Below are 27,602 nucleotides of genomic sequence, written 5' to 3'. Positions count from 1 at the left end.
CTTTGTTCAACTTTAAATATTTACATGCGCCTTGCACGTTGACATAAAGTCATGAACACTAGGGACTATAGGAACTGTTTACAACATATCATGAGCCCTCCATGGAGGCCTTGCGTGCCTCTTGCGTGCTATTATAAATCCATATTAAAGAGTTTTCTAGAAGGTCAGTCTTACCAGGCTCTAATCATGTAAACAACCTCTTAAGCACTTATACTCGCTCTCAAACATGCCATTTTAAAAACTTTCAATTCTACTTCACCATACATGATCTGATCAGCACAAGAGCTATTAGGCAATTTTTTTGAAAACATGTTTCGACGTAACTTTAAGCTATCTTCATTGAAAATTTTATAATACAAAGTTTTGTCTTTTCTTCTAGCATTCTCAATTCTAGCCATATATGTACTAAAAATTGAGTAGAAATACAGGATGTTAAGTTTGCTCTCAGAGGTTTGCGGCATCCGATGCTCTTCTCTTACGCAAATTATGCACGATGCAGGATGTTTAATCCGTCACATCAGCAGTTCCTTGTCGGACCTATTATGACATGTGTGTTTGCGCAAACAACGCAGGGGCGTCGGAAGCGCCGAGGCAGCAGGGGCAAGGAAAATCCAAAGAATCCTCGAAAAAAATTATATTCGCATTTTATTGACAATATTCCAAAAACCGAATCAGTATGAAGTTTGGACTTGGCATGTTGAAAACTGTATACAATCAAATTTAACATAGTTAACATAAATAGCAAGCAACAAAAAGCTAGCTGCCTACTACCGTAAACCTCCGACTATAAGCCCTGGGCTTATATAAGTTCGTAAGCGTTTTTTGATGGGCTTATACACGGGAGGGCTTATATGCGGGGGAGCTTATACATGGACAACATTTCGGGTTTATATAAACCAAGTGCCGTATTTATTGTTAAGGTATAAACACGAAAATAAACAAGAATTACAGATAAACAAATGTTAACATGTTAAGCTGCACAAAAGATTCGTCCGTGCCGCTTTGAAACATCACCAGGACGAACATGTTTTGTAAAATTAACACTGCTTGAATGTTTTTGCTTAGTTACTGCTATAGGGAATTGTTTTAGTGCAAGAGTATTTAATATATACCTGTATCCCGACCTGTATAATGGGCTTATATTCGGGGGGGCTTATATTTGGAATGACGTGATTGTTAATAATGTGATGGGCTTATAGATGGGAGGGCTTATATTTGGGGGGGCTTATAGTTGGAGGTTTACGGTATGTGTGTCTATTTTTCTTGATGCCCAGATATGTGCTGTACGTAATATCTTTCCCATATTCAAATTTGTCATCATACTCTGCCAATCACAAATTAAATAGGTATTAGAAACAAGATTTTTGTTTTGGAAAACTCGAGTTTGTCAAAAGGAATATCAGTTTTGCAAAGTGGAAACAATGAGTTTTGCAGTGTGATGACAAAAACATGACAGAGTTTCCACATTTTTTTTGAAACAAGTCACATGTAACGTGTGATTAATAGCCAAAGTGCGGTAGGTAAGATAGTTAATTTTAGCCGCCTCCTCCGCTTCTCAAGCGTCAACTGGTGCCAGCCCATCTAAGGCGAACATACGTAGGAGGATACTTAGATAGCTCTGGTTTTAAGAGGATAAAAATTAGCCGACACTTGTAGTGAGTACTTCGAAAGCACGAAAGTCGAGGGCCCAAGTCAACCTTAAACCCAGAGTATTTGCAAAATAAGAGAGCTAGCTTTGGAAGAAACCTGGGTCCGGGAGTTGCATGCTACCCGCAAATACATACAAAAACTTGAGAGCTGTACGAAACCATTTATAATATCCTAGGCTTCTAGCCCTGGCAACAAGCCCGTCTCGTTTCCAATCAAATATTGTTGCTTTATATTCACACGGAGCAAATTCGCATAGCGTGTGATGGTACTTTCTATAAACATACTATCAACAGAATTCAAGCAGAATTGATTCTTCGTTAAGTTTCGCCTCCACGTTTTATAGACTCGGGGTCAGCTAACCTTAACCTTTTAACAAAGCTTTTCTTATGAATCTTACCATGTCTCGCAGATATAGGTTGACAGCGGATTACATTCGGATAACATGTTACCTACGTTATGTGCAATTCACGCGAGAAAAGATATGAGAAATCAGTTAATAGTCAATATCTAAAGAAAAATGCACGTTACGCGTACAATTTATTTAAACTATTTCGGACTATGTTAGGGTATTGATCTAATATAATTTAAAAAAATAATACAAATTGAGTTTGCGAGATAGGATGTTCTTGGTGTCTTCGGGACTGATTGTCTGCGCACGCCGACATTGACACAAAGTCGGGTGCTGAACTGGGGAGTGGTCAGTTAGTAAGAAACAGATGTTCCTGTTAATTAAGAGCATATCATATGTGTAACATTTTGCGGGTCAACGCGTCAGAGGGCAGCGTTTAACCCCGGTTAAACACTTTCTTTTGAACTACGTATGCCGACTCTCAAGGATACAAATTGCGAAAATTTGAACTTGGCTTATTTAAACAATTGAATTTGAAGAATACAAGCCAATCATTGGCTGTAAGCTAACAAAAACAGATGTGTGCAAGAATGGCAGTTGCTGCATATCTTAGGCATTCCTTAAATAATTGTTGACCTTTTAAAGTATCTAGCGATAAACAGACCACGAATTAGAGACACATTGGAGCCGTATATTAACTTGATACAAATACAGCCTAATTATTTGCAAAGCAGTACATTCCATAGCACTATACAATTTGTCAATGTTGTTTTAAGGAAAACATTTGAGAGGTGTGTACAGAAACTGTTTAAAATCACATTTTTTTCCAAAATCAAAGAGATAAGAGTATAAATTGTTTGTTTTCTTTAACAAAGTTCCCATCTGATACTAAAAGTAATGACAGTTAAAAGTGTTCAGTTGACGTTTTTCGTGTATGATAGAGAATATAAGTTTGATTTCTAGGGACTATGGAGTATGGCATCCCTAACGTATATATCTTCGAAGGAATGCACTATTTTTATAAGGCTATTTTATGTGTGTATTTTACTGAAATATAAGTTCCAAGAAATGTAAGGTGTGAACTTAAATGTACAGTGCAAGCGGCTGGTTTCAATTGTTCATCATTGTCTTATCCGAGCTTGAAAGTCTCATTCAGATTATTCTCGACCAAGCCCAAAGCACGGTTATTTTCCTTCAAAAGCATTTAAGGTGCATGAAATTTTTCTATGACTCATTATTCTATATGAACCACAAACAGTCTGAACTGAAGTAATAGTTCATCTTAGCATCTAGTGCCGATAAGGTTCGAAAATCATATGCTCACTGAGTTAGAGATACGCTCACCTAGGACAGCTTTAATTCAAATAACCAAGCAAGACTGCTGCCGCAGTGTATGCAAATTCGATTAAATCTCGTTTATCAGTTGTTCGAGACATTTTTTTTTAAACTGTCGTCTTCCTCTTATCAAATATATATGAATATTATGCGTAGACAATGTGGTATCCCTTGGAATTGTTGTTGCCATGGTTATAAAAACACGTCTTTCGACTGAGTAAAATATTCATATATGGTTTGCGTTTGTATTGACGAAACAGACCGAGTTAACTTTCACCAACAACTTTCGAATTAAAGTGCCTTACGTCAACAGGACATCATAAATAAAATTCGCCATTCATCATCCAGCAATAGCAAAAATCCGCCAAAAGAATGGCTGCGTTTTTTAACGCACCAAAGTAGACACCTATAATACATTAATCCCTGTCATGAATCTAAAATATATACACTAGAGTCCTGTACCTTCCATGATTTACACCGTAAAAGGAAATGGAGAGAACACCTCATAATTCTGCGTTATTTTAGAAACACACTTATGCTCAACAGATTTTCTCGCAGACGAAACATGAAGTATTTACGCCATGACAACTTCCGTGATGTTCGAGGGACTGTCGGATTAGGAAAATTATTTTTAAAACGTTTTTGCATTCATCAATTGGGTAATTAATTCTAGGCTTAAACGCGTTGCTACTGAAAGAAAACTGGTATACTAATAAATTCGTGTTGTTTCGTTAATATGAGCTAAAATAGACTTTTTCGGTAATTATGTTACAAGATTTTAACGTCACAACGTTTTAAATTTAGAACCACCTTAAATTAAATGGATTTCAAGCTTTACTCTCACGAGTCACGTGCAAAGATGCAAAACATCCTTCTTCAACACATGCATGAGAAAGATTTTTTTTATTTTGACCAATAAATGTGGAAATAAGCCATAACACGAGAACAAGGCTCAGGGGTCAAGACCGCGAGCATTGTTCTCGCGTTATGTCGTATTTCCATACTTATTTGTCAAAATGAAAAATTCTGTTTGATGCATGTGTTGAAGAAGGATGTTTTGCATCTTTCCAGAAAGCTTGTGAGAGTTAAACTTGATATCTATCTCATTTAAGGTGATTTAAAATTTAAAGCGATAATGTTGTGACGTAATTACCGAAAAGGTCCATTGTTTGTGATGTCATATCATATTGCATGTAAAGAGCTGATGTAATTAGCGAAAAGTGTAGTGAGTTCCCTGCTATTGAACATCTATACATGTCCTTTCTCAGTGTGTCTGTATCACTGGTCTGTAGCAGGTATATATGTTACCAGGAAAGTTTAAAATAATTGAATTCTCCAGATAATATATAGTTCAGTGCGCAGCTCATGACGTAATTTGAAAAACACTGACGACGAAGAAAAAATTTTTCGTGATCATGACTCGTGATAGTGACGAAAAATGGCGATGAAAATGCATATTTTCTTGGAGATTTGTTACATATTTTGCATTAATCACAGCAAATTTTAGTAATTCTTTATGAAAAAAAACTTCACTGAAATGGAGAACTCAAGAAACCCTACTACAAACGATTTTCGCCGGACGAAAAATGGAAGCCACCAAAGTTTACCAGAACCAGTCAAAAAATTAGGCCCTGTTGGAAAGACCAAAAGCCATCAGAGAAAAGAACGTGTGCCATTGGGAAACTTGTCAAATTCCTGTCTTCCCCTTCCCACTCGAAACAAGGTTTTTAGCTCTGTTTTTACTTTTTTATAAGGTTAATTACTAGGTTATAGTTTTTAAATTTCCATGAGAGCTTAACGATTTTTGTCAACTGAAAACTAGCGATATTTTCTGGGGATTTTTGTAGTTAGCAACTAGTTTGAAGGAGAAATGTGAAGACAGTGACACTTTCATGGGCAAACAGTCACGTACAAAAATATGCCAAGGTACATCAGCTCAAACGTTTGCTGTGTATGTCGACCAAGAAAATGTTCCGTGGCCGTCCGTTGATATGATAGTTCAGACAACAAGCACTGATACACAAGGTACTTATAAATATATGCTTTGCAGCGTTATTTATTTTATATGTCATGCATATTTATGAGAATTGTGATTAGTATAGACGCATTTATAGTTGTTATAAGTTTGTTTAGGCGTTGTGCATCGACTGAGAGTCTGGGACTAGCTTTCAAACAAAAATCCAACTTAATATTTCTTGATATACTTTAGTAATTTTAGTTAGTTATTTTAGCTAGGCACCTGAAAAGACTATGAGGTTTTTGAAAAACCCTTGGATTGTCAGATCCTGTCAGATATATACCGGTACCAGGCTTGGAAATTTCCCCAACTTTCTGGTATAAAATCCATAGATTCAAACTTTTGAAAAAAATGTATGTATAGAAAGAGATGTTAAAGAGAATATTGGAGGTTCTGATCATTCTATGCCAGTTATAATCAACAAGCGCTGTGATAGTTCTAACGATGTCAACTTGGTTGAATATGAATCAGAGATACATGAATATCTAAGGGAGAGTGAGGTAAATAATTCAATGGTCTATCCAATATACAATACGACTTAGCATCAAATGTGGTATAACAACTACCTAAAATAGACAAAACACTTCTCGACGTTTCGACCTGAGGGCCTTCGTCAGGAGAGTCATACTAACTCTCCTGACGAAGGCCCTCAGGTCGAAACGTCGAGAAGTGTTTTGTCTATTTTAGACAGTTGTTATACCACATTTGATGCTAAGTCGTTTGAAGACGCTGCCACGCCGCTGCCTGGTTATATTGGAACAATACAATACAAGCTTGTCCTTGTGTGCACATGCACAGTATTATCCATTGTCCTAACCTTATTGTGGACAAATTTCATCGCGTACACTAACAGAAATAAAAAGACTTAGACAGTACAAAAAAATATGTAGACAGTAAGCATTAACTACACAACATTTATGCATCCTAAAAATCTTGGCTAGGTTTTAACCTCAAGAGTTAAGTCTCGATCCTTTTGATTTTAGATATCTATCTAATTATTGCATCAACTGCATAAACAGCTGATAAAGACTGTTAACTTGGAATAAGCTCTAATAATGTCCCATGTGTATTTTTAGAGAAGGCATCGTCCAAAGCCCAACTTCATGAGTGGACAACCATTAATTAACAAGAGTATGAGGGCAATTTTGGTAGATTGGTTGGTTGAAGTGGCCGAGGAGTATCATCTCGTACCAGAGACATTGTTTCTGACCGTTAACTATATTGATCGTTTCCTGTCATCAAACGTAATCATAGATCCGAGCAAGCTACAACTTGTTGGTGTCTCGTGTATGCTCATTGCCTCAAAACTTGAAGAAATTTATCCTCCTGAGATATCTGAGTTTGTTTTCATCACCAATTCTACCTATACCGGTGATGAGGTGCGTCAACACAGATGCCATGGAGTCAATTCTACTGTATTTCGCTATTATTTTTGAACATATTTTCAATCATCATTAGGTGAGACAAATGGAACATGTCATATTGAAATCACTCGTCTTTGACTTGGCTGTTCCTACAGCACTATCGTTCTTAGAAAGATACGAAAAGAGTGTCATGCTCCCACAGAGATTATCGGAAAAATTATCTCATCTGACAAAGGTGAGTTGGCCTAAAACTATTAAACTTTTAAAAGTAATTAATCCTAAGCAAAACCATGCCTGGCCATCCTATATTTTTGAGATCTTTTAACATCTCTTGTTGCCCAATAAAATGACTAAAGTCTTTATCATCTCAAGCAATACGCAACTCATGCACGTGCACTGTCGTTTAATAGTACAAATTTTAAAATTAAAATAGAGCCAGTTCTCTGGCTCCTTAGAATACGTTAAATGAATTATTAAAAAAATACTGATATCAAGAGCAATAGTTTCATACAGTTTTGAAAACGTCTTCTCAAAGACTTTTCCAACCCCGTCCGAAACGATGATTATATGTAAATCACGCCTCAATCTTTGCTTCGTTGTTCTAATTTAGTATTACTGCGAGGTTGTGTTGCAAGATGCAGATCAACAATGGACATACCTTCCATCTCTCATAGCTGCCTCGTCTGTTGCTCTTGCCCTAAGTACGTTGGACTGCATTCCATCGGTAAGAACTATACAAAATTTATCAAAATTTGAGATATCGAAGAATAAAAATGACTATATATGTATGGCGTTTTCAACTGCATGGAGATTCGAAAGAAGAAGGCCGGTATTGCAATTTTTAGCATATAAAGTGATTACAAATGATGAAAAAGAACCGGAGTGTGAATGATTAATAATATCGGTTTTAAAACACAAAAGGTCCTTGGTTTTATTTAGTGCTTATTGCAACTAAGCGATCAAAAAGTTCGAAAGCTCATCTTCCTTTCGTCTCTCTCGCTGCAAAACATACCTCTCTATTACTGTTGGTGCAATATTTTCACACCAACTTATCCTTTCCATTTAACCACTTTACATTTAGACCAACGTCATTGCTCTTAACTTAAGTTTTGGTTTGCTGCAAAAAATTATAATAGCATGATATGATATCTCCCCTCATTAATAAACAACGATATGAATATTCGGAAATCCTCTCGTTATGTACCCCTATGTATCGTAGTTTAGCAAATTAACCAAGTTAATGGAAGCTTGTCCACCACAACTCATCAGAGTAATGACGGACAGGTCATTTCAGCATGTTTTACATTACTGGTGTTTACTGAACAGAAAGCTATATATATATATATATATATATATATATATATATATATATATTAATATATATATATATATATATATATGCGTGTAGACGCAAACTTAAAAGATTCTGACTTACGGGGTTCCACTGCATGCATAGTCTTTGTGCCGTCACCCTGCGCTTTTACTATATAGAATTAAAGTTTTACTACACCTATACATTCCTCGGCTCTAAATGAGCCATCTTTAGTGCCAGATATTCACTACCATATAAAAAGTTAAAGTTGGTAAACATGCACGTTAAACCTGCACTTGCAAAACATGCATGGAAAGCATGCACATGTAAAGTAGCGCAAAATCTCCCCCCATTCTCGACTCTTGACCTAATACTCTTGATACTCAACAATAAACCCAAACTCTAAACATGGAGGGCTTCACGTCTTCAGTGCAAGAGACGGTATTCAAGGCAAATATTTTTTACTGAAGCTCCGTCCCTTTAGTGTAGCGATAAGAAAAAGAATGCGTATAAGAAAAATTCGCTCTATACCAAGGTGGTGCATGGATGTTTTTAGTTTTGACAAACCTATTTCATCATTTTCCTAGTTTCCATTGTTGGCAGAAAATTCAGGATACAGACTCAGTGATATGAAACAGTGTATCGAGGATATGCATAACATCATAACTCATGCAGAAGACACCAGTCTTCAAGCAATTAAAGATAAATATAGTGAATCCAGGCAAGTCGATTAGGAGATTCTATAATTTACGAAAATTCTGTGAATTTTGTCCTTCACCCGTTAGTCTTTCCCATCCCTTAAACAGATTTAGATTGAGGACGGGGAAAGTCAAAAACGACCTGAGAATGACGAATAAATGGCACGATGAGACCAAATGGGGTGTGTCGCGCCACTTTTATTCACCATTAATTCTCGCGTCGTCTTCGACCGTCCTCAACCTCAATATCTCGCTACATATCATTAAGTGCATTTTTCTGTTATAGGTTTGATTGTGTAGCTACTATGGCCACGAAGACCTGTTTTTGCTGATCAATCACTGCATGAGTGAAGGTTTATAGCGTGGATATTACGTTATGAACCATGACCATTTTTTTACCACGTAACAGTTAAAAATTTAATTGTTTCGTTTCATTGTGGAATTTTTTTTCAGAACTGTCATAAATCGCGCAGCTTAAGAAAATATCCTATTATTATTCCTTCCTATTATCATAAGAAAATCGTATGGATTTAGTTATAATTTGATTTTAAATACAAACTTGAGGATTTTTCCCACAGTTTAGGCCATCAAACTATGAAGTACTTAAGAAAGTAATGAAAATGGCAATAGGCTCGTATGTGATACGACTTGAGCCAAATATTTCATAACAAATACATGATGACAAATCTGAAAGAGAACTTCCGATATAACTACAAATGCTCTTTCCAATATCTGGCAATGGAACCAATTAAATTTTTGGCACCTTTGCCCTTTTAAAGTCTATCAACTAACTCAAAGTACAGTATGCTAAAGGGGTTACTGTTCGAATATCTAGATGACTATATTTCTATGCATCGTATAGATTCATGCTGGTCATGATTGAATTCATAGTATTTTAAGAATATAATAATCAATAAATCTGTAATATATTGTATGCAATATGTAATTAATTAATTCATGAATTCCTGGATTTCTAAAGGCCGTGCGTGTTACACGATGCAATTTTTCCTGCAACTTGCAATGCAATTCTACTTTTAAGACATGTAAATTAGTGAAGAGTCAAAATGTAAGTGTGGAGTGTAATAAACATAAAGGTTTCGTAGTTGCCAAATTTACATCTCTCTAAAGAAGCAAGTTGCAAGAAAAAGTGCACCGTGTAACAGGGCCTTAAGTAATTAACGAATAATTTATCAATCTATAATAATTATAGCAATATAATTAATATCTGTAGGATTTTTTCTTATTCTTGTATCAATATATTATCAATATTTAAATTGAGGATATCTGGAAGATTAAATTAAATGTTCATTACAAAAAAACACCTTTTTTAGGTTTGTCAATATCGCAGTTCGCCTGATTCCGTAGTTAGTATTTAATAAAACATGGCGCTAAACATGGTCTCAGTATCTGACACAGACACTGAGATACCCACTTTGATTTTTAAGTCAACTCATGCAGAAGATGTAAAAATATCCCTTTTGCGTCGCTCAAGTGTTGGCTGACTCTTTGGAACGGTGGGAATGCGAGCCTCAGGCTCAGAGATTTTCCAATAATTCCTTTTTGTCAAATTATGTACAAAAGATTTTTGTTTGGCATTCTTTCCAATTGTGAGAACTTTTGAAAAGAAAATTAGCCAAAAAAAGATTTCGTTCTATCGAAAATTTACGCCTATAGTTATCATCCCGCCTAAAAGGGAACTTGGTTCGCGAATCGCGAGACGATTTTGTTTAAAGGGTTCTAAATTTTAAAGCCATAAAGTTGTGACGTAATTACCGGAAGGGTCTATTCACTTGAAGTGTCAAAGGGCATGGATTAAATTCATAAAAATATGCATCACAGGAGCTGAGGCATTGCAACACGAAGCGAATCACAGGCGTAAGGATTTTTGTCAGTAATTTTGACACGAACTCTGGTAAGTTCCAGCAACAATAATTGAGGAGGACGTATTCATATCATCAATGCGATCAGTTCCTTTTAACTTCCAATTTCCAGTCTGTTAACATGAATATATGAATACCAACCTTAAGCATGGAAGGACGGGGACAATAGGTCGTTGAAAAGATATATAAATACTTATAGACCTATAGGAGTTTAAACAACGTCCGCCTTCGGCAAATTTCAGTATTTTACAGCGAAATACCGTCAAGCCACATTTCAATTTGACGGATTTTGACCTAATTCACCTAAAGGTACAAACTGGCATTGAAGGATATTATCTGAATGGGAAACGCGTTTCAAAGACAACTGTTTATTTAGTTTGCAATACACTGATAACTGATTATACATTCTCACAACATTATACCTGAGGTTTCACGTTGTTCAAGTAATGTTCAACAACCACCAGGCACCAGAATACCGCAATAAATGGAAAATTAAATGGCTCAGTGGTATATACGTTACGAGAAAATGAGGTTGCGGGGGCAGGGCTTCCACTTGCCAGAAAATTTCCTGGGAGAAGGAAATATTGGCCTTTGGCAGGAAAAATGCTAGGAAATAATATATTTTGGAAGGAAGTTCGAAGGAAATTTAAGCCTAGTTCCACATAGTATATCTATATGGTTCCATTTAGTCGCTCTCTACTATCTATAACTCGATTGTTTGGTAAGTACCGCGGCATTGTTTTTGAAATAGAATGACGTTCATGTATGAATATGCACGTACATGGAACTACGGATGGAACATGAACATACCAGGTACAGTAATCGATTATTAGGATCGCATCACCTCCATTACAACCATATTTGCCCTCCTGAACCGGACGTTTCCACTTTCCAAAACTTCCGTCGTTTTGGAGATTATTCTACTTCACGTGATAAAATTATATGCATAATTAGATATTCGTCCCTACAATGCTAAAAATTTCCACCAGGAACGTCTCACTTGATTGTTTTTGATGATTTTTTTAATTTCATTTAACTTCCAGATCAAAGTAGTAATCATCGCGAGTATCATGTTTATAGAAGTTGCAGTGTCCGTATTCCTTATTTGGGTTGTATGGTACATTAGTAATACCTGGATAAAGAAGCGAGGAATGCCACCTGGTCCCTTTCCTCTCCCGGGGATTGGTAATATACCTCAGGTTATGTCCAATCAACAATTTCCTTTCGAAAATTTGTCTAAAGAATATGGAGATATCTTTACGGCATTTTTGCCGAATGGAACGTTTGTTGTACTAAATACCGCATCGCTAGCAAGACAGGCGAGACTTGCCACAAGAGACGACGTCGCGGGCAGGTCCTCTGAATCAACCTACCCTTTGGAATTGATATTTGAAAAAGACGTTGCCGTTTCAGATTATTCGCCAGGATATTTATTCCGCAAGAAAGTTTTCAAGTCTTCACTGCACTTATTTGGAGCCGGCATAGAACAGGCAGAAGATCGAGCCAGACATGCTGTTCAACTCGCTTTGCAAGAGATTGAAAAATGTGAATCATTCTCGCCAAACAAACTTATTCCACTAACAATATTTTTACAAATGTGGGAATGGTTAACGTCTAAAAAATTATCGGTCGACGATCAGACTATGTATCATCTGTTCAACGAATTACAACTTATAATCGTAAATCAAACTAGAGAAAGATCTATATACCTTTTATTACCATTTCTTAAATACGTAAGCAATTTCAACCGTAAGATAGAGAGGGCAAAACAACTGAGAAGGCAATTGCTTCTACCAGAATATTTTGCCCATCGTGAGACGTATACTCCAGGTGTAACACGTGATGTGACAGACAGCTTCATTGCAGCTTATGAGAAAGAGATCGCCAAAGAGACTGGAAAAGACATCGGATCAATGGAAGACATACCAAATTTGATGTTAGATTTTGTTGTAGCAGGAATCGACACATCTGCAACCACAATATGTTGGTTCCTTCTCCACCTTGTTTTACGTCAAGAAATCCAAGCGAAACTTCACAAAGAGATTGATAGCGTAGTGAAAAACGATCGACTCCCATGCTGGCAAGATGCCCAGAACATGCCCTTCCTACAGGCTACTTTATGTGAAGTTATGCGAACGTCGGGTCCTCTTCCTATCACAGGAACGACTACCATTCGTGACACAAACGTCGCTGGCTATCAAATTCCAAAGAATGCAACACTCGTTTTAAATATCAACCAAATCCACCATGATATCAGAGAATGGGCCGAACCTAATGAGTTCAAACCTGAACGATTTCTTGACGGAGAGGGAAATTTCGTTGGTTGGACAGCACGACATGCCTTTATGCCTTTTGGCCTCGGTCGTAGAGAATGTCTTGGTCAACAGTTAGCGAAGGTCACGATGTTCGTATTTGCCTCAACGCTATTGCATCACTACAAGTTCGAACTCCCTGAAGGAGCAGAGAAACCGAATGTATTACCAACAGGTCTACAACTTCATCGTCCTAAAGACTTCACGCTTGTGGCAAAGAAGAGATATTAAATCTTAACCCCAATGAAATAATTTGGATACTATAATAAACTGATCACTCCTTTTTAAATAGCTAATAGTATTCGAGGACTTACAAGCTATGTATATCAACGTGCAATTATAAAATTACAATGATTTTATAAAATTACAATTATTTCATACTGAAGATGTTCTTGCTAAGAAAAATGCAATCTCTGAAGATATATTGGTGCATGTGTATGTCTTTCTTAAAGGGCCCTCTCACAATGTTGCATATGATAGAAATGATAGAAATGTATGAGTGATTGAGTGGCGTATGAAGATCATTTCATTTCTTTTTTACGCACAAAGATGTCCGTAAAAATAGTTGTTTTTAATAAATTTTGCACAAAGTTACCTTTGCACCTATGAGTATCGTATGAGCATCCTACTGCTGGCGTATGCCAACGTGTTAATAGCTTACGAGAAGCAGGGCGCTTATATATAAGCGCCTTGACGAGAAGAGTTCAAAGTGCGCTCATTATACGTGACCAAAGCTGATGGGTCAACCTGTTCGTGTACCTGCAGATATAGTAGAGTCACCTGATGATGATGTACCTCATGCACTTGTTAATTGATTGAGGCACCTCCGAATGATCAACGACATCCTCAACTCTTTCCGAATTCTCCAGTGAATCATCGGTTTTATCGTCTGTATCCCCTGATGTCGCCACCTCCTCCCGGCTGGCTGATAACAAAGAGAAAAAGGGGAGGGCCAAGAAAACTCCTTTGCAACCTCAGCGCGCAAAGGAAGAGCTGTCGCTGGAGTTTACCATGCATGCATGCATTGACAACTCTTTGCTGTGGAATGTGAAGGTGACAGACTAAAGGGGGAAAGACCAGAAGCAGAAGATCTGGGAAGAGCGAGCACAGCAGATATACAAGCCTTCCTGAAGACAGTAATTGCCAGGACATCGACAAGGATATTCAATTACCGTTACCGTTAACATGGAAAAGTCAAGGCCCAAGGCAGCACATTCCAAACTTACCCTTTGAGCGCAACAACTCGAACATCTGTCTGCCCTGTCAGGTTTACGAGACATGAGATCTGCTGATCACATCGGCTCTCGGGATGAGGTCCTCAACCTACGACCACCGTTTAATTGGTTGTCAAATGTCAATTTAGTTCCGTGCTTGGGAAGTGTAATATAAGCCTATAATATCTATAGTACTAGGCGTACCGTACATTTAGCGTCTTGCCGTATTAGCGTATGCGGACTAACTATATTATACCCGCAAACAAAACAACCTATGTATTTAAGTAATGAACCCATAGCACTATAAACTTTATTAAAATGAATGATGCGGAACAAAGAGAAAATAAACCAGAAAAGCTGACCCACAAATAAGAAAGTTATTGCGGGGTTTCAGTAAGTTATAATTACTCGACTATTTAGCTGCACTCCTTACTGTGTTGTTTATGGGTTTAAATAAAGTTAATGCATGAACAACTAACATCTTACTCGGTTATACGATAGACCAACAGCGAATCTGGCCTCCAACAAATGCCTTTCCATTGTAATAATATCCAAGATCGATGAAACCAATTGCTGACCGCGCCACAAAACGACCACTTGATGAAGTAAAGCTAATGAACATACACACTTTACACGTTAACTTCGTGAAAACGTGGTGTACACAGTACAGGGAACAACTTTCAACATCAACTCAATGCGAAATTTGATTGGTTTCGAACTCATTTACATTGAGAATTAACGGACTTGAGAAATTCTTTGGAGATGTACAGGGTCAGGGTGCATTAAAGAATGCGAGCCTCTTTGTTCTCAAAGCTGCAAAAAAGTTTTCTAGCATGCAATTCAATTCAGTAAAGACCTTCTAATTGTACAGGGTGTCTAAAAAAAACCGCAACCACTTAAATATGCAAGAACATTATTAATACAGCTCTTAAGCGCAATAGATAAGCACCTCTGGGATTTGAAAATGGCTCTTAATCCTTCATTTAAATTGCTAAAAGTCATTTTAGCTGAACTACGTATGGTGCAAACCCGAACAATATTAATATTCTTACATATTTAAGTGGTTGCGTTTTTTTTTAGACACCCTGTATAATTAAGCAGCGTAACTGCATGTCAAATACCTCAGTACTCAAATGCGAAAATGTGCGGTCTTATCTAAGGGCGGATTTTTTCGAACAAACGAAATTTTTCACTTGATTTTCTATTCAATGGTGGGAAATTACCAAAGCGGATTTACTTGACATGCATTTGGAAGAAAATTTGATTACAGGTCAAAGAAGAGATATAACCTGGTTGATCAGCAACGGTTATTCGTTGTCGGTGATCACTGGAATTCGCTGTGCTTTGTTATTTTGAATAAAATTTCTTTTAACACCGCAATTCCGGTACCTAACAATGCATCATCGACTGTCGGTGGTGATTTGTGTTTACAGTTTAGGCAGGTTGTACAATGCACATCGTCGAGTCAACAATGCAATTCAAACAAAATAGATGAGAGGATAATGCAGCTTAATGCATGAGGTTTATCATCTCATTATCTATTGTTTGAATTGCACTCGACACGACCAAAATGCGACGTATAACCTAGGCCAAGGGCGCTTCCATTTGTCGGAAACTCCAGATATTTTAACAAAAAATGAAAGGGACATGGTTATTTCTGGACAATCATTTCGAAAATTTCGGACTATCTCTAAAGGTTGCATGTCCACAAATTAGAAATTTCGAAAATTTCGAAATTTTCACTTTCTATTCCAACATTTCCTAATTACGGTTCAGTTTCAATCTTCGTGTGCAGAAACCAGTTAAACCACCAAAACAGAAAATGGCGGATTATCGTTCTCCTAGATTTATATAGGAATGTGCAGTGATAAAATGAGAAATATGCAGTGATAAATGTTGTTTTCTTAACAGTCCGCACTCTGTTGAGATGGATTCATGGGGCTGGTTTAGAGCTGGTTGTACGAAAGCTGGATAGTGCTATCTACCGGGTAGTGATTTTTCAACCGTTTTAAAAATGCTCGGAAGAGATAAAATTTTATCTCTGGTACCAAGAATTATTAAAGAGGATCCTTGCTTTAGGAATACTAAGATTTAATGAAAGTTGTAGCAAACAACGAGCGATTTGAAAGCGATTGAAAAATCATTATCCGGTGGATAGCGCTATCCGGCTTCCATACAACCGGCACCCGGAAATTAAGTCATAGGGACTCAAAAATACAGAAAAATTTCTGCAGAACCCCTGCAATTACCTCATTTTTAAATTACCAATTGGACCATTTTTATCATGCATCCCATTGTGATGATATGTGCAGTGACAAAAAATTCTTAAAATTAGCTATGATTCGTACGTTAGTATAAATACGCGGAGTGGAGAGAAGTACAAAAAACTAATCATAAAACGGCTCTTGTGCACTATTTTAAAACAATAAGCAATCAAATGGGATACGCCTATCCTCTTATCCGATTAGCGCGTCCCAAACGCAATTAAAGCAAGAAGCTGAAGACAAGCTGAGCACTTTTTGTTCCCGCCATGCAGTACATCAAACTATATTCTCATCACTAACAGTAGCGTGGCCAGCCTGACGATTTGTTCCGCTATGCTAATATTTTGGTGTTCATTTACTATGAAAGCAATAAATTTCTAAAGAAATGAATAATTCTAAATTTACACAGCGGGACAAAATCGTCAAGCTGGCTAAGCCACTGATAAAACTCTAATTCAATCGGGTTCAAAACATTTCGATATTTTTGGTGTTTTTTCCAGTAAAACCGCCTCAAACTGTTTAGGGTTTGTAGTGGGAGAATATAGGATTAATCATTCACGCTGGAACGTCACGCTAAATCGTTCATCATCGGAACTGTACTCATGGTGAAGGAATATTTGCAACATTAAAAAATCTTCAAAAAAAACAAGGATCGAATGTCAAATATTAGACAACTTTTTACAGATATCGTGAATTTTCCGAAAAATGCAAGATATTTCTTTGGCTAGGTAAAATTCTAGGGCTTTGGCTTGGCACAACATTATGAACCAACTACATGCTCACCTGGATTCCGCGTATTTTTCTCGAATCCCTTTTTGAGGATGGTTTGTGTGCAATTATGTCTCGAACAATAATACCCTTTAATGTCAATACACTTACTTTATATACATCAGGACGTCATTAGTTAATATTAGTAATAAGTAATATTAGTGAGTTATTATTTGCTATATCACACTACATCTCCCTTTTCTTCGATTTGTCAACATAATCTCAACGACTGTATTGTTCTGTCTTTATAGTTTACGCCATACGGTACTTAGTTATTCTAGTCCCAGATTCTCTCTGGCTTTTAAAGAAAGTGTTTTTATTCTTTTCGGTCTGTTGTTCGTATTCGTATTAGGTGGGTTTTCCTGTTTCTCTTGTTTCTTGTCGGCGTGCTGAACTATGGTTTGGAATACTACGCAGTTGTGCTCCGTTCCTTCTTATGACTGTCGTAGGGGTGTCAACCAAATATGATCTTGGTTTGTTGGATGTTTTGATTACTGTTCCTGTGCAGTTCATATCTTTCACATAAACTGTTGTTCCTGATGTCAAAGGCTTCTTGTTGTGGAGGTCCCCATGTCCATGCGGTATTTTTGACCAGCAGCTCGCGAATGGGTTTTGTCATGACTGCGAGATCATGATTGGTGGTAAATTTGCTGAATTGATTCACCATGCCAAGGAAGGAACGGACTTCATGTAGGTTGGTTGGTGGTGGCATTTTCAGGATTGCTTGTATTTTCTCTGGGTCTGGTTTTATGCCGTCAGATCCGACAATCTGACCTAAAAATTTCACGCTGGGGACGTTGAATACACACTTTTCAGGATTGAGGGTGACGTTAGCATCGCCGAGTCGTTGGAGTACCTTTTTCAATCTTTGGTCGTGCTGCTCTTGCGTTATACCATATATTAGACCATCATCAATGCTGCATTGAGAAATGCCGAGCACCATCAAGGTTTGCAAATGTTGTTTCGGGTATTGGTAGTGGGTGGTTTTCGCGTTGTACGTACTGGTTGAGCTTTTTAAGATCTACACATATCCGAACCTTTCCATTGCTTTTTGGTGTTACCACCATCGGGGCGCACCATTCAGTCGGATCTTCAATTCGCGATATTACTCTGTTTTGTTCCATTCTTCCAATACAGTTCAGCTTGTGCTTACATGGCCTATTAGGACTTTTCTATAGTCGAGTCGAGCTTTAGAGGTAGCTTTCGTTGTTGAAATGTTCTTAATAGGGAGCTTTAGTAGTGACTACGAGTACGACTACGAGTACGAGATTCGTCATTCTCGCGCGTTGTTTGCTTACGCCATCAGCCAAAACTCGTAGTCGTTGGACTTTCGAGTACGAAATTTATCAAAAAACTCGTACTCAAAAGCTCAACGACTACGAGTTTTGGCCGACATGCCTTTGCCCAATGTCCCTTCTTAGAACAATTATGACATATGGACGCACTTGCTGGGCACGATTGCCTGGAGTGTGGTGTTCCGAGACACCGTGAACATTTGGGTTTGTAAAATTTGCTGTGTTTACTAGTACTCTGCGTAAAATGGCCTTCACGGGAACGTTGTTGCTTTCTATTCTTAGATATGTTGTCGATATTGTGCTCGCTATTTCCTGTAACTTTTTCTCCGTCAATAACACTTTGTTGCTTTTTGATTTTCTCGCTTTGTCATGCTTGAGACATAGCGGCTTTCTCTAGAGTGAGATTTGGATCTAGTTGTAACTTCTCCGATAGTTTTTGTTTTGCAGTCCAAGTGTCCAACTACGATTCGATCTCGTATCAATTGATCTTTCAGTACCCCAAATTCGCAGTACTCGGCGTTGGCGTTGACGAGGCAATGTAGGTCGGTAATGAAGCTTTCCACGGGTTCGTTTTCGTCTTGAGTTCGAACATTAAATTTCGCTCTTTCGAAAATCACATTTCGTTTAGTAATGAAGCGATTTTCGAACTTGTTTCGAACTGTTTCGTAGATTTTGATGTCCTCATCGCTGAGGCCAAACGATGTGATTATATCGTCTGCCTCATCGCCCATGGTGTAGATAAGCGCAATGACTTGTTTCTCTTCGTCTTTCTTGTCAAGTTCTGAAGCAATTCTAAACCGCTCAAATCGGCGAATCCATCGGGTCCATTCCGAGGATTGAAAGCTAAACTTTGACGGTGGTGTTATTTGATACGTTGTAAAACATCGCACAATATTTTCTTTGTCGCCGTTACTTGATTCTGCCATATTTTTAAATAGCTATTTTGTATAGATCCCACAGCTGCCACCATGTGCAATTATGTCTCGAACAATAATCCACCGCGGATAGTGATTTTTTCAACCGTTCTAAAAATGCTTGAAATAAAGGCAATAAAATTTCAGCTTTTGAACCATAAATGAACAAAGAGGATCCTGGATTTAATTATACAACAACCTGCGATTTAAAAAAAAAGGAAAAGGCATTTGAGTCTCTGATTACAGTAAAGACTATAGTGACCTTAAGTTGATGCAGGTTAAAAAATTCGGACGCGTCATAATGGCCTGGTTCATAGACATAGTTATGCCTTGTGAAAAGTTGTTAAACAAGTCAAACCACTTGCTATACGTGCATGGCAATCAAAGGCATTAGTGCAGCACTAGAGAATCGAAGATAGAAGTGTATGTTTTGTAATTTTTACACAATTTCCGGTAAGTCTACTCGTATTTATAACTCTATTCTTTTCTGATACATGCGAGAGTAGCCAGTTACTTGTAAAAGACTCATAGGCTATAGTTGAGCTAAAATCATTATAGGTCAAGGCTAAGGGACGTTCACGTGCATAGTGGGTCTACGGCGTAGGCTAACATGCGACCGGTTACATGAGATTCAACCAAGATGACTTTGAGGTATTGGAATGAGTAAACAGCCTACAGGCGACAATTAATATTTACTTTGTGATAAAGAAGTATGCTGTTGTACTATATTGTGCCTATATAATGACAATATGATACACCCTGCATAACATAAGCATGGCAGTCGCGTAGGCATTCCGAGAATAGCATGTTCTTGTTTGGTTTCATAAAGACTTATTTCAATACCTCAAAATCTTCTCACGCTTCGTCGAAACTCGGGTAACCGGGCTCAGGAAACAGCCCGTAACTTATATAAAGCGTCCTTGATTACGTAGTGGCGACTGGCGATTTATTTGTCGGATGGTTATTTTCATCGATTTAATAAAAATGGAGATCAAGTGATCATCAAAATTAATATGTTCCTCTTCGAGCTTTTCAACTTGTGTTGTTATGACGAGAGAACGAACCAAAAACCAGCGAATGAAACATAATCATAGACTAAAGGCTGTTCTCCACTTACGCGTTTTTCATACGCACGTAAAAGTCTAAATCCTTATATACATGTCACCTTTGAAAAACTAAGTGAATAAATCGAAGGAACTTAGTTTTCTGCATATTTTAGTATGCATTATAGTTGACCTAGATGTTAAAAATAATAAAAATTTAAAATTTTTAGTATACGTGTACGTGTACGTGCGTATAAAAAACGCGTAAGTGGAAAGCAGCCTTTACAGTCTTTATTTCATTCGACCTGTTTAAAACTTGTGGTAGCATTGATCATTGACATCATATATGTATCAGAATATAGGTTAAATTGCTTTCGCCGTGAAAGACATATTATATAATAAGGCGGATTTCCATTCAGTGCTGAAAATGTCGCGCGATCGACTAATCCCATTAGATGAGCATGAATGAACACATTCAAAAGAAATCGATCGCAAAAAATCGATCGCGCGACATTTTGCACTGAACATGTAAATCTGCCTTTACAGCGTGAAACTCTGAGTAGCTAAGCTAGTCTTACAATAAATAAATATATTTTCGCTCTGCCGGTAATGGTATTGAGCGCTCTTCTGTGAACTCTTTGTTGCAGTCAATTCTTTGGATATTATATATATATATATATATATATATATATATATATATATATATATATATTTATTAATATATTATTAATAATATCATATATATATTTTATTATATATATATATATATATATATATACATATATATATTTTATTATATATATATATATATATATATATATATATATATATATATATATATATGTGTGTTTAAAAATTTGTAATCCAGGCATATTTGTTTATCAATGAATGTTCTCCGGATTTAAAATTGTTTTTTATTGAGCTTTCGACTCGGTACTTCGAGTCTTCTTCAGAATATCTAAATTATTTACATGTGTATAGCTTTATATATTTAAACACACATACCGCAGTACACACATACGACAACTCTCACAACTTCGCCTGGACAAAAACTGAACTACTCGGACGAGCACGAACAAAACACGCACGTGAATTCAAAGAAGCTTGGTTTAGTACAGACGACAATACTATTAACAGACACATTGATATTCCTGCAGTCTATCTGCAACTTAAGACAAAACGTAAGGACTCTATCAATAATCACATTAATGTAACTAATAATAACATAAATCCACCCGCATCTGATACACAACAATCTAATCATTCCACAGCGACCATCCCTGACAACGAAATGCAGTCAACCATGACAACGCATCCCTCAACTACCACTCATATCAGATCAACTTCAAAACAACCAATCAGACGCTCTCAACGTATACAGAGTCTTAAAGAACAGCGCGAAACTTAAATACAGCTAGGGTGTATCAAAAAAAAGGAGACCTTTAGAAATCAAGCTATTGTTAAAATTTGAATGCCTTTTCAATTGCATTTGCACATATGCTGAACCGTTGTGCGTTAAATATTGATGGCATGCATGCATACATTAGAAAATGAATTGACGTTTGTACACAAGATTGTCAGCTCCTGGGGATTTGAAAATAACTTAAATAGCATAAGGAAAAATAACGACCCAAAAATATTCAAATGACTAAGCACACTACCAGAACAAAAATGGTTCAACTGACTTCGGAGCAAAGAGTTCTCGTAGTCTTAACTTATACCCAGTCTGCCGTCATCAGAAAAGCAGTTCGCGATATGCACAAGCGTACGGTAGTTTGTGTTGAGAGAAATGGAGGCCACGTTGGAGGTCATGGTCCATGACATTCAGTTCTTTTAATGTTCAATTTATCAGTAATTTTCAATCCGGATCGAAATGTCAAGTGAATCTGTGTCAGATCAAGTTGTAATTCATTCCTGACTCATGTAAACATTTTAATAGGCAGAGTTTGTAAAATGGGATGCTGAGCCATTCCGGATTCAAAGTCAATTCTAACTCATGTGAACAGCCCTAATGCTCGCACGCAGTGTTAAAAATTTTTGAACAAATGATTTGTTCATGTTTTGAAGGAACAGCTAAAGCAATTTACCACGCGTACTGTTATCGCTTTTGTGCTTAGTCGTTTGTGCTTAGTCATTTGAATATTTTTGGGTCGTTATTTTTCCTTATGCTATTAAAGTTATTTCCAAATTCCCAGGAGCAGACAATCTTGTGTACAAACGTCAATTCATTTTCTAAAGGTCTCCTTTTTCTAATGTATGCATGCATGCCATCAATATTTCACGCACTACGGTTTAGCATATGTGCAAATGCAATTGAAAAAGCATTCAAATTTTAACAATAGCTTGATTTCTAAAGGTCTCCTTTTTTTTGATACACCCTGTATATAAAGCTATACACATGTAAATAATTTAGATATTCTGAAGAAGACTCGAAGTACCGAGTCGAAAGCTCAATAAAAAACAATTTTAAATCCGGAGAACATTCATTGATAAATATATATATATATAAATATATATATATATATATATATATATATATATATATATATATATATATATTTAGGGAATTGCAAAATATTGTAGGTTTGTCTGGGCAGTTTTTGAGCGTTATGCCTGAACAGCCTATGGTATGTTTTCGAAGATCCAAAAGCCTTAGAGATCATCTGGTTAGGGCTAAATTGCAAAAAGTTGAATGTTCAGTTAAGGGGATGGTTAAATGTGGTAGTAAAAAGTGTAAAGTTTGTGATTCTATTGTGAAAGGCGAAGTATTTTATAGTACGGTTCGGCGGCGTAAGTTCTATATTAACCACCTCTTTGACTGCAATTCAAAGGGAGTGATTTATCTGGTAAAACTTGTAGTAAACAATACGTGGGCAACACAGTTACGTCATTTAGGTTAAGGTTTAATAACCATAAGAGTTCGATCAATAGTTTTGCTAAAGGACAAAGGGGTATTTGTGGACAGCATTTGTATGAACATTTTTTTGAAGCAGGGCATTCAGGGTTTAATGACTTTTTAGTGCAAATTATTGACGTCACTGATGTTAATAAACCAACTGAAAGGGAAAGTTTTTGGATTGAGAAATTGAATACTTATATTCCAAGGGGTTTAAATTTAAGGGAGGAGTATTAGTTTATGTCAAAGGATGATTAATTGCTGTAAAATGCAAATGTTAGGGCTATGGTATATTTACTGTGCCCCGAAACGTAATATATATTTTTTTCTTTTCAAATGATGTTTTACTTTTTGATTTCAATGATTTGAAGCTTTATATAAATATATATATATATATATATACACCCATTTGCAAAAACGTTGGCCGCAGATAGATAGATAGATAGATACTCGAAGTCTAATTAGAATTGCATATGATTACATTTGCATGGGATTTCTATAATATTACACAACATATGCAATTCTAATTAGATTTCGAGTATCTATCTATCTATCTATCTGCGGCCAACGTTTTTGCAAACGGGTGTATATATATATATATATAATATATATATATATATATATATATATATATATATATATATATAAATATATATATATATATATATATATATATATGTTTTTGCGCTTTTAATTGCGTAGTTCGATAACTGATTCGTGCAGCACTGTTTTGTAATTTTTGACTTTGTAGCTACTTTGTTTACTCCCTTGGCTTGGTGCCAATGCTGTTGAAAAATATGTTAAAAAGTGCATGTATGAACATTGAATATCGATATGTTTAGATGCCAGTCAATCGACATTTGCAAAGAAACAAAAATCTATCTCGATTAACTTTATCATGAATTCCGCGCTTGAGAGCTAGGCAATTTAATAATCCGGCTTTATTAGTGCAGCTCCCAGCCAAAAAAGGAAGAGCTTTAAACAATAAATAATCTTTCCCCTCTACCTCTCAAGTGCGGTATGCGTGATAAAGTTACTCGTGATATATTTTTCTGTCACAATTCAAAAATAGTCGTCACAAATAGTCGTCGTCTGTGGCAGTTTCATTTATCGAAAAACATGTCATTCAGCAGCAGTGGAAAGCCTGCATCAGCCTCGTACCCGGGCGCTTTCATAATAAAATATATAATGTTGCATTCAGTTATTATAAAGAGGTCAGCTGAAAAAAGGCGAGCGCGCGGGGGTGCTTGGAATGGTTTATTTCAGCTGACTGAATGCACTGAATGGAAGGTTATATATTTTTCTATTAAAGCACCCGGGTACGAGGCTGAGCCCGCATGTCTGTTAGGTGATATTCAGTCTCTAGTAATTTTAGGTTTATACCTGTTTTACTATACATGCATTATGTGTCAAAACAGTAACCAAGCCTTAGTGCGCATTCCTGCATGGGTACGCAACACCATGCAGGTTTTCAACAACTCAACTGGTTAACTTACAAATGCGCTTAAATGGGTAATAAACACCTGAACAACCTTTCCCTAAGCATTTCGAAGTTAAAAAACCTTTATTTACACTTTTAACAGATAATTAACATTTTAATGTAAGTGCATGTATGATGTAGATAAGCAACGTTATTAATAAAATTTTTCAATGTTTTTTCAATACAAACTTGTACAATTCATGCATTAAAACTCACATGTTAGTTCAAACAATATGTAGTTCATACATTGAATAAATATGTATATATTATATAACATAAATATTGTAGTTCATACATTGAAGGGTCAATTATGTGTCCCAAAAAAATCAATCATGTGTCTCCAAAAGTACTCTATTTTGAAATCATTCTTTTAATCGCTAATTAGAACATCCGTAATTAATTCACTCGTTCACATCTATCAGAAGAAGAAAATCGCACCAAAAATCTCAGGAAAATTCGTAGGTGAAAACGCAGGCCCTAACTGATCAAATGCTTCCCCAGAGTGGCTCTTTCAGGTGCATACTTACATTTTCCTCTTTTTTCTCAGTCACTTTTTCTCAACAGTACATGCATTTGAGTCTCTGATTAAGATCATTAGTCTTTTACCTGTAATTCTATTCCTTGTATCGAATGGATGCAACCCGGATTATTATGTGAGTAACGTGACTTACGAGTTCATTCATTAGTTGATAGTCTAATGCTAAACGAACATTATAATAACATGTCGTTTCCCATATAAAACACGAGTTAATTATCAATTATTGGACGAAGTCGAGCAAAATATCGTGATTTGTCGGTGGCGAGCAGATCAATTATTTGCCGATGCCGAAGGCAGAGGATTGACATTAATGCGCATGACATAATTGACATTAATGCGCATGCTCAGAGTATTATTTGCAGCTGAGTATTATTTGCACGCAGTTAACTGCAGGTAAATTAACCAATCAAAAATTGAGAATACTATAAAGTGAATGATAATTCTTATTATTTGAGACAGCACATTATGAATTTTCGTCTCTGCAGTATTCAACGAATATTATCATATCTTATGTGTACGGAAATCGGGAAATGTCTTTTTTCTCTCGGGAAATGAAGATTTCTTTGCAGTTACCACACAGGATGTATAACGCCCATAGTTTGACTTTTGCAGATAGAACATTCACCCTTCACAACTCAACTTTCTATCTTAAATTTCTAGATCAGAACCAACGCCAGTATCATGTTTATAGAAGTTGCAGTGTCCGCATTCCTTATTTGGGTTGTATGGTACATTAGTAATACCTGGATAAAGAAGCGAGGAATGCCACCTGGTCCCTTTCCTCTCCCGTGGATTGGCAATATACCTCAGGTTATGTCCAATCAACAATTTCTTTTCGAAAATTTGTCTAATGAATATGGAGATATCTTTACGGCATTTTTGCCGAATGGAACGTTTGTTGTAATAAATACCGCGTCGCTAGCAAGACAGGCGAGACTTTCCGCAAGAAACGACTTCGCGGGCAGATCTTCTGAATCAAGCTACCCTTTAGAGTTGATATTTGAAAAAGACGTTGGCTTTTCAGACTATTCGCCAGGATATTTATTCCGCAAGAAGGTATTTAGGTCGTCAGTGCACTTATTTGGAGACGGCATAGAACAGGCAGAAGATCGAGCCAGGCATGCTGTTCAACTCGCCTTGCAAGAGATTGAAAAATGTGAATCATTCTCGCCAAACAAACTTATTCCACTAACATTATTGCCACAAATATGGGAATGGTTAACGTCTAAAAAAATATCGGTCAACGATCAAACCATGCATCATCTGTTCCAGGAATTGCAAACGATAATCATGAATCAGACCACTGAAAGGTTTATTTATCATTTATTACCTTTCCTTCAATACCAAAGCAACTTCAAACGTAAGATAGAGAGAGCTAAAGAGATCAAAAAGCTATTATTTTTACCAGAATTTTTTGCCCATCGTGAGACGTATACTCCAGGTGTAACACGTGATCTGACAGACAGCTTCATCGCAGCTTATGAGAAAGAGATTGCCAAAGAGACTGGAAAAGACATCGGATCAATAGAAGACATACCAAATTTGATGTTAGATTTTGCTTCTGGTGGGTTTGATACAACTGCAGCTACAATATGTTGGTTCCTCCTCCACGTCGTTTTACGTCAAGAAATCCAAGCGAAACTTCACAAAGAGATTGATAGCGTAGTGAAAAACGATCGACTCCCATGCTGGCAAGATGCTCAGAACATGCCCTTCCTACAGGCTACTTTATGTGAAGTTATGCGAACGTCGGGTCCTGTTCCAGCCACAGCGACAACTGCTATTCGTGACACAAACGTCGCTGGCTATCATGTTCCAAAGAACACAATACTCTTTCTAAATATCAACCAAATTCACTATGATATCAGAGAATGGACTGAACCTAATGAGTTCAAGCCAGAACGATTTCTTGACGAAGAAGGAAAGTTCGTTGGTTGGACAGCGCGACATGCTTTTATGCCTTTTGGCCTCGGTCGTAGAGAATGTCTTGGTCAACAGTTAGCGAAGGTCACGATGTTCGTTTTTGCCTCAACGCTATTGCATCACTACAAGTTCGAACTGCCTGAAGGAGCAGAGAAACCGGATGTTTTACCGACAGGTCTACAAGTTCATCGTCCTAAAGACTTCACGCTTGTGGCAAAGAAGAGACACTAATGAGATTTGAAATTTAATTACAGCAAAAGGCTAATGAATAATTTGTATAATTACGGCAGTGTAATTTGTAATAGCAATGCACTGATTCATTTATTTTAATACGCACAGTAGTTTGCAAA

At 36.8% G+C, this 27,602-nt stretch overlaps 3 protein-coding genes across 3 annotated transcripts; all 3 read left to right on the top strand.

Annotated features, from left to right (window-relative positions):
* Positions 1-5,274: 5,274 nt before the first annotated feature.
* On the top strand, positions 5,275-8,761 carry LOC114530873 (G2/mitotic-specific cyclin-A-like). Its single transcript, XM_028552474.1, has 6 exons — positions 5,275-5,359; positions 5,715-5,851; positions 6,428-6,730; positions 6,810-6,950; positions 7,326-7,439; positions 8,615-8,761. The coding sequence occupies exons 1-6, from the start codon at positions 5,326-5,328 to the stop codon at positions 8,759-8,761; spliced, it is 876 nt and encodes a 291-aa protein (XP_028408275.1). The 5' UTR covers positions 5,275-5,325.
* A 1,799-nt stretch (positions 8,762-10,560) lies between these two features.
* Positions 10,561-13,243, top strand: LOC114527878 (cytochrome P450 2D6-like). The gene is made up of 2 exons (XM_028549594.1): positions 10,561-10,637; positions 11,649-13,243. Exon 2 carries the CDS (start codon positions 11,676-11,678, stop codon positions 13,146-13,148), a length of 1,473 nt encoding a protein of 490 aa, XP_028405395.1. The 5' UTR covers positions 10,561-10,637; positions 11,649-11,675; the 3' UTR covers positions 13,149-13,243.
* Positions 13,244-26,010: 12,767 nt separating this feature from the next.
* LOC114530866 (cytochrome P450 2E1-like) lies at positions 26,011-27,483 on the top strand. Its single transcript, XM_028552460.1, has 2 exons — positions 26,011-26,385; positions 26,695-27,483. The coding sequence occupies exons 1-2, from the start codon at positions 26,011-26,013 to the stop codon at positions 27,481-27,483; spliced, it is 1,164 nt and encodes a 387-aa protein (XP_028408261.1).
* The last annotated feature ends 119 nt before the right edge of the window (positions 27,484-27,602 follow it).

Source organism: Dendronephthya gigantea, unplaced genomic scaffold (genome assembly GCF_004324835.1).
Source record: "Dendronephthya gigantea isolate DGI-Jeju-01 unplaced genomic scaffold, DenGig_1.0 000001F, whole genome shotgun sequence".
Classification (NCBI taxonomy): domain Eukaryota; kingdom Metazoa; phylum Cnidaria; class Anthozoa; order Malacalcyonacea; family Nephtheidae; genus Dendronephthya; species Dendronephthya gigantea.
This window is presented reverse-complemented; position numbering and strand designations above follow the sequence as displayed.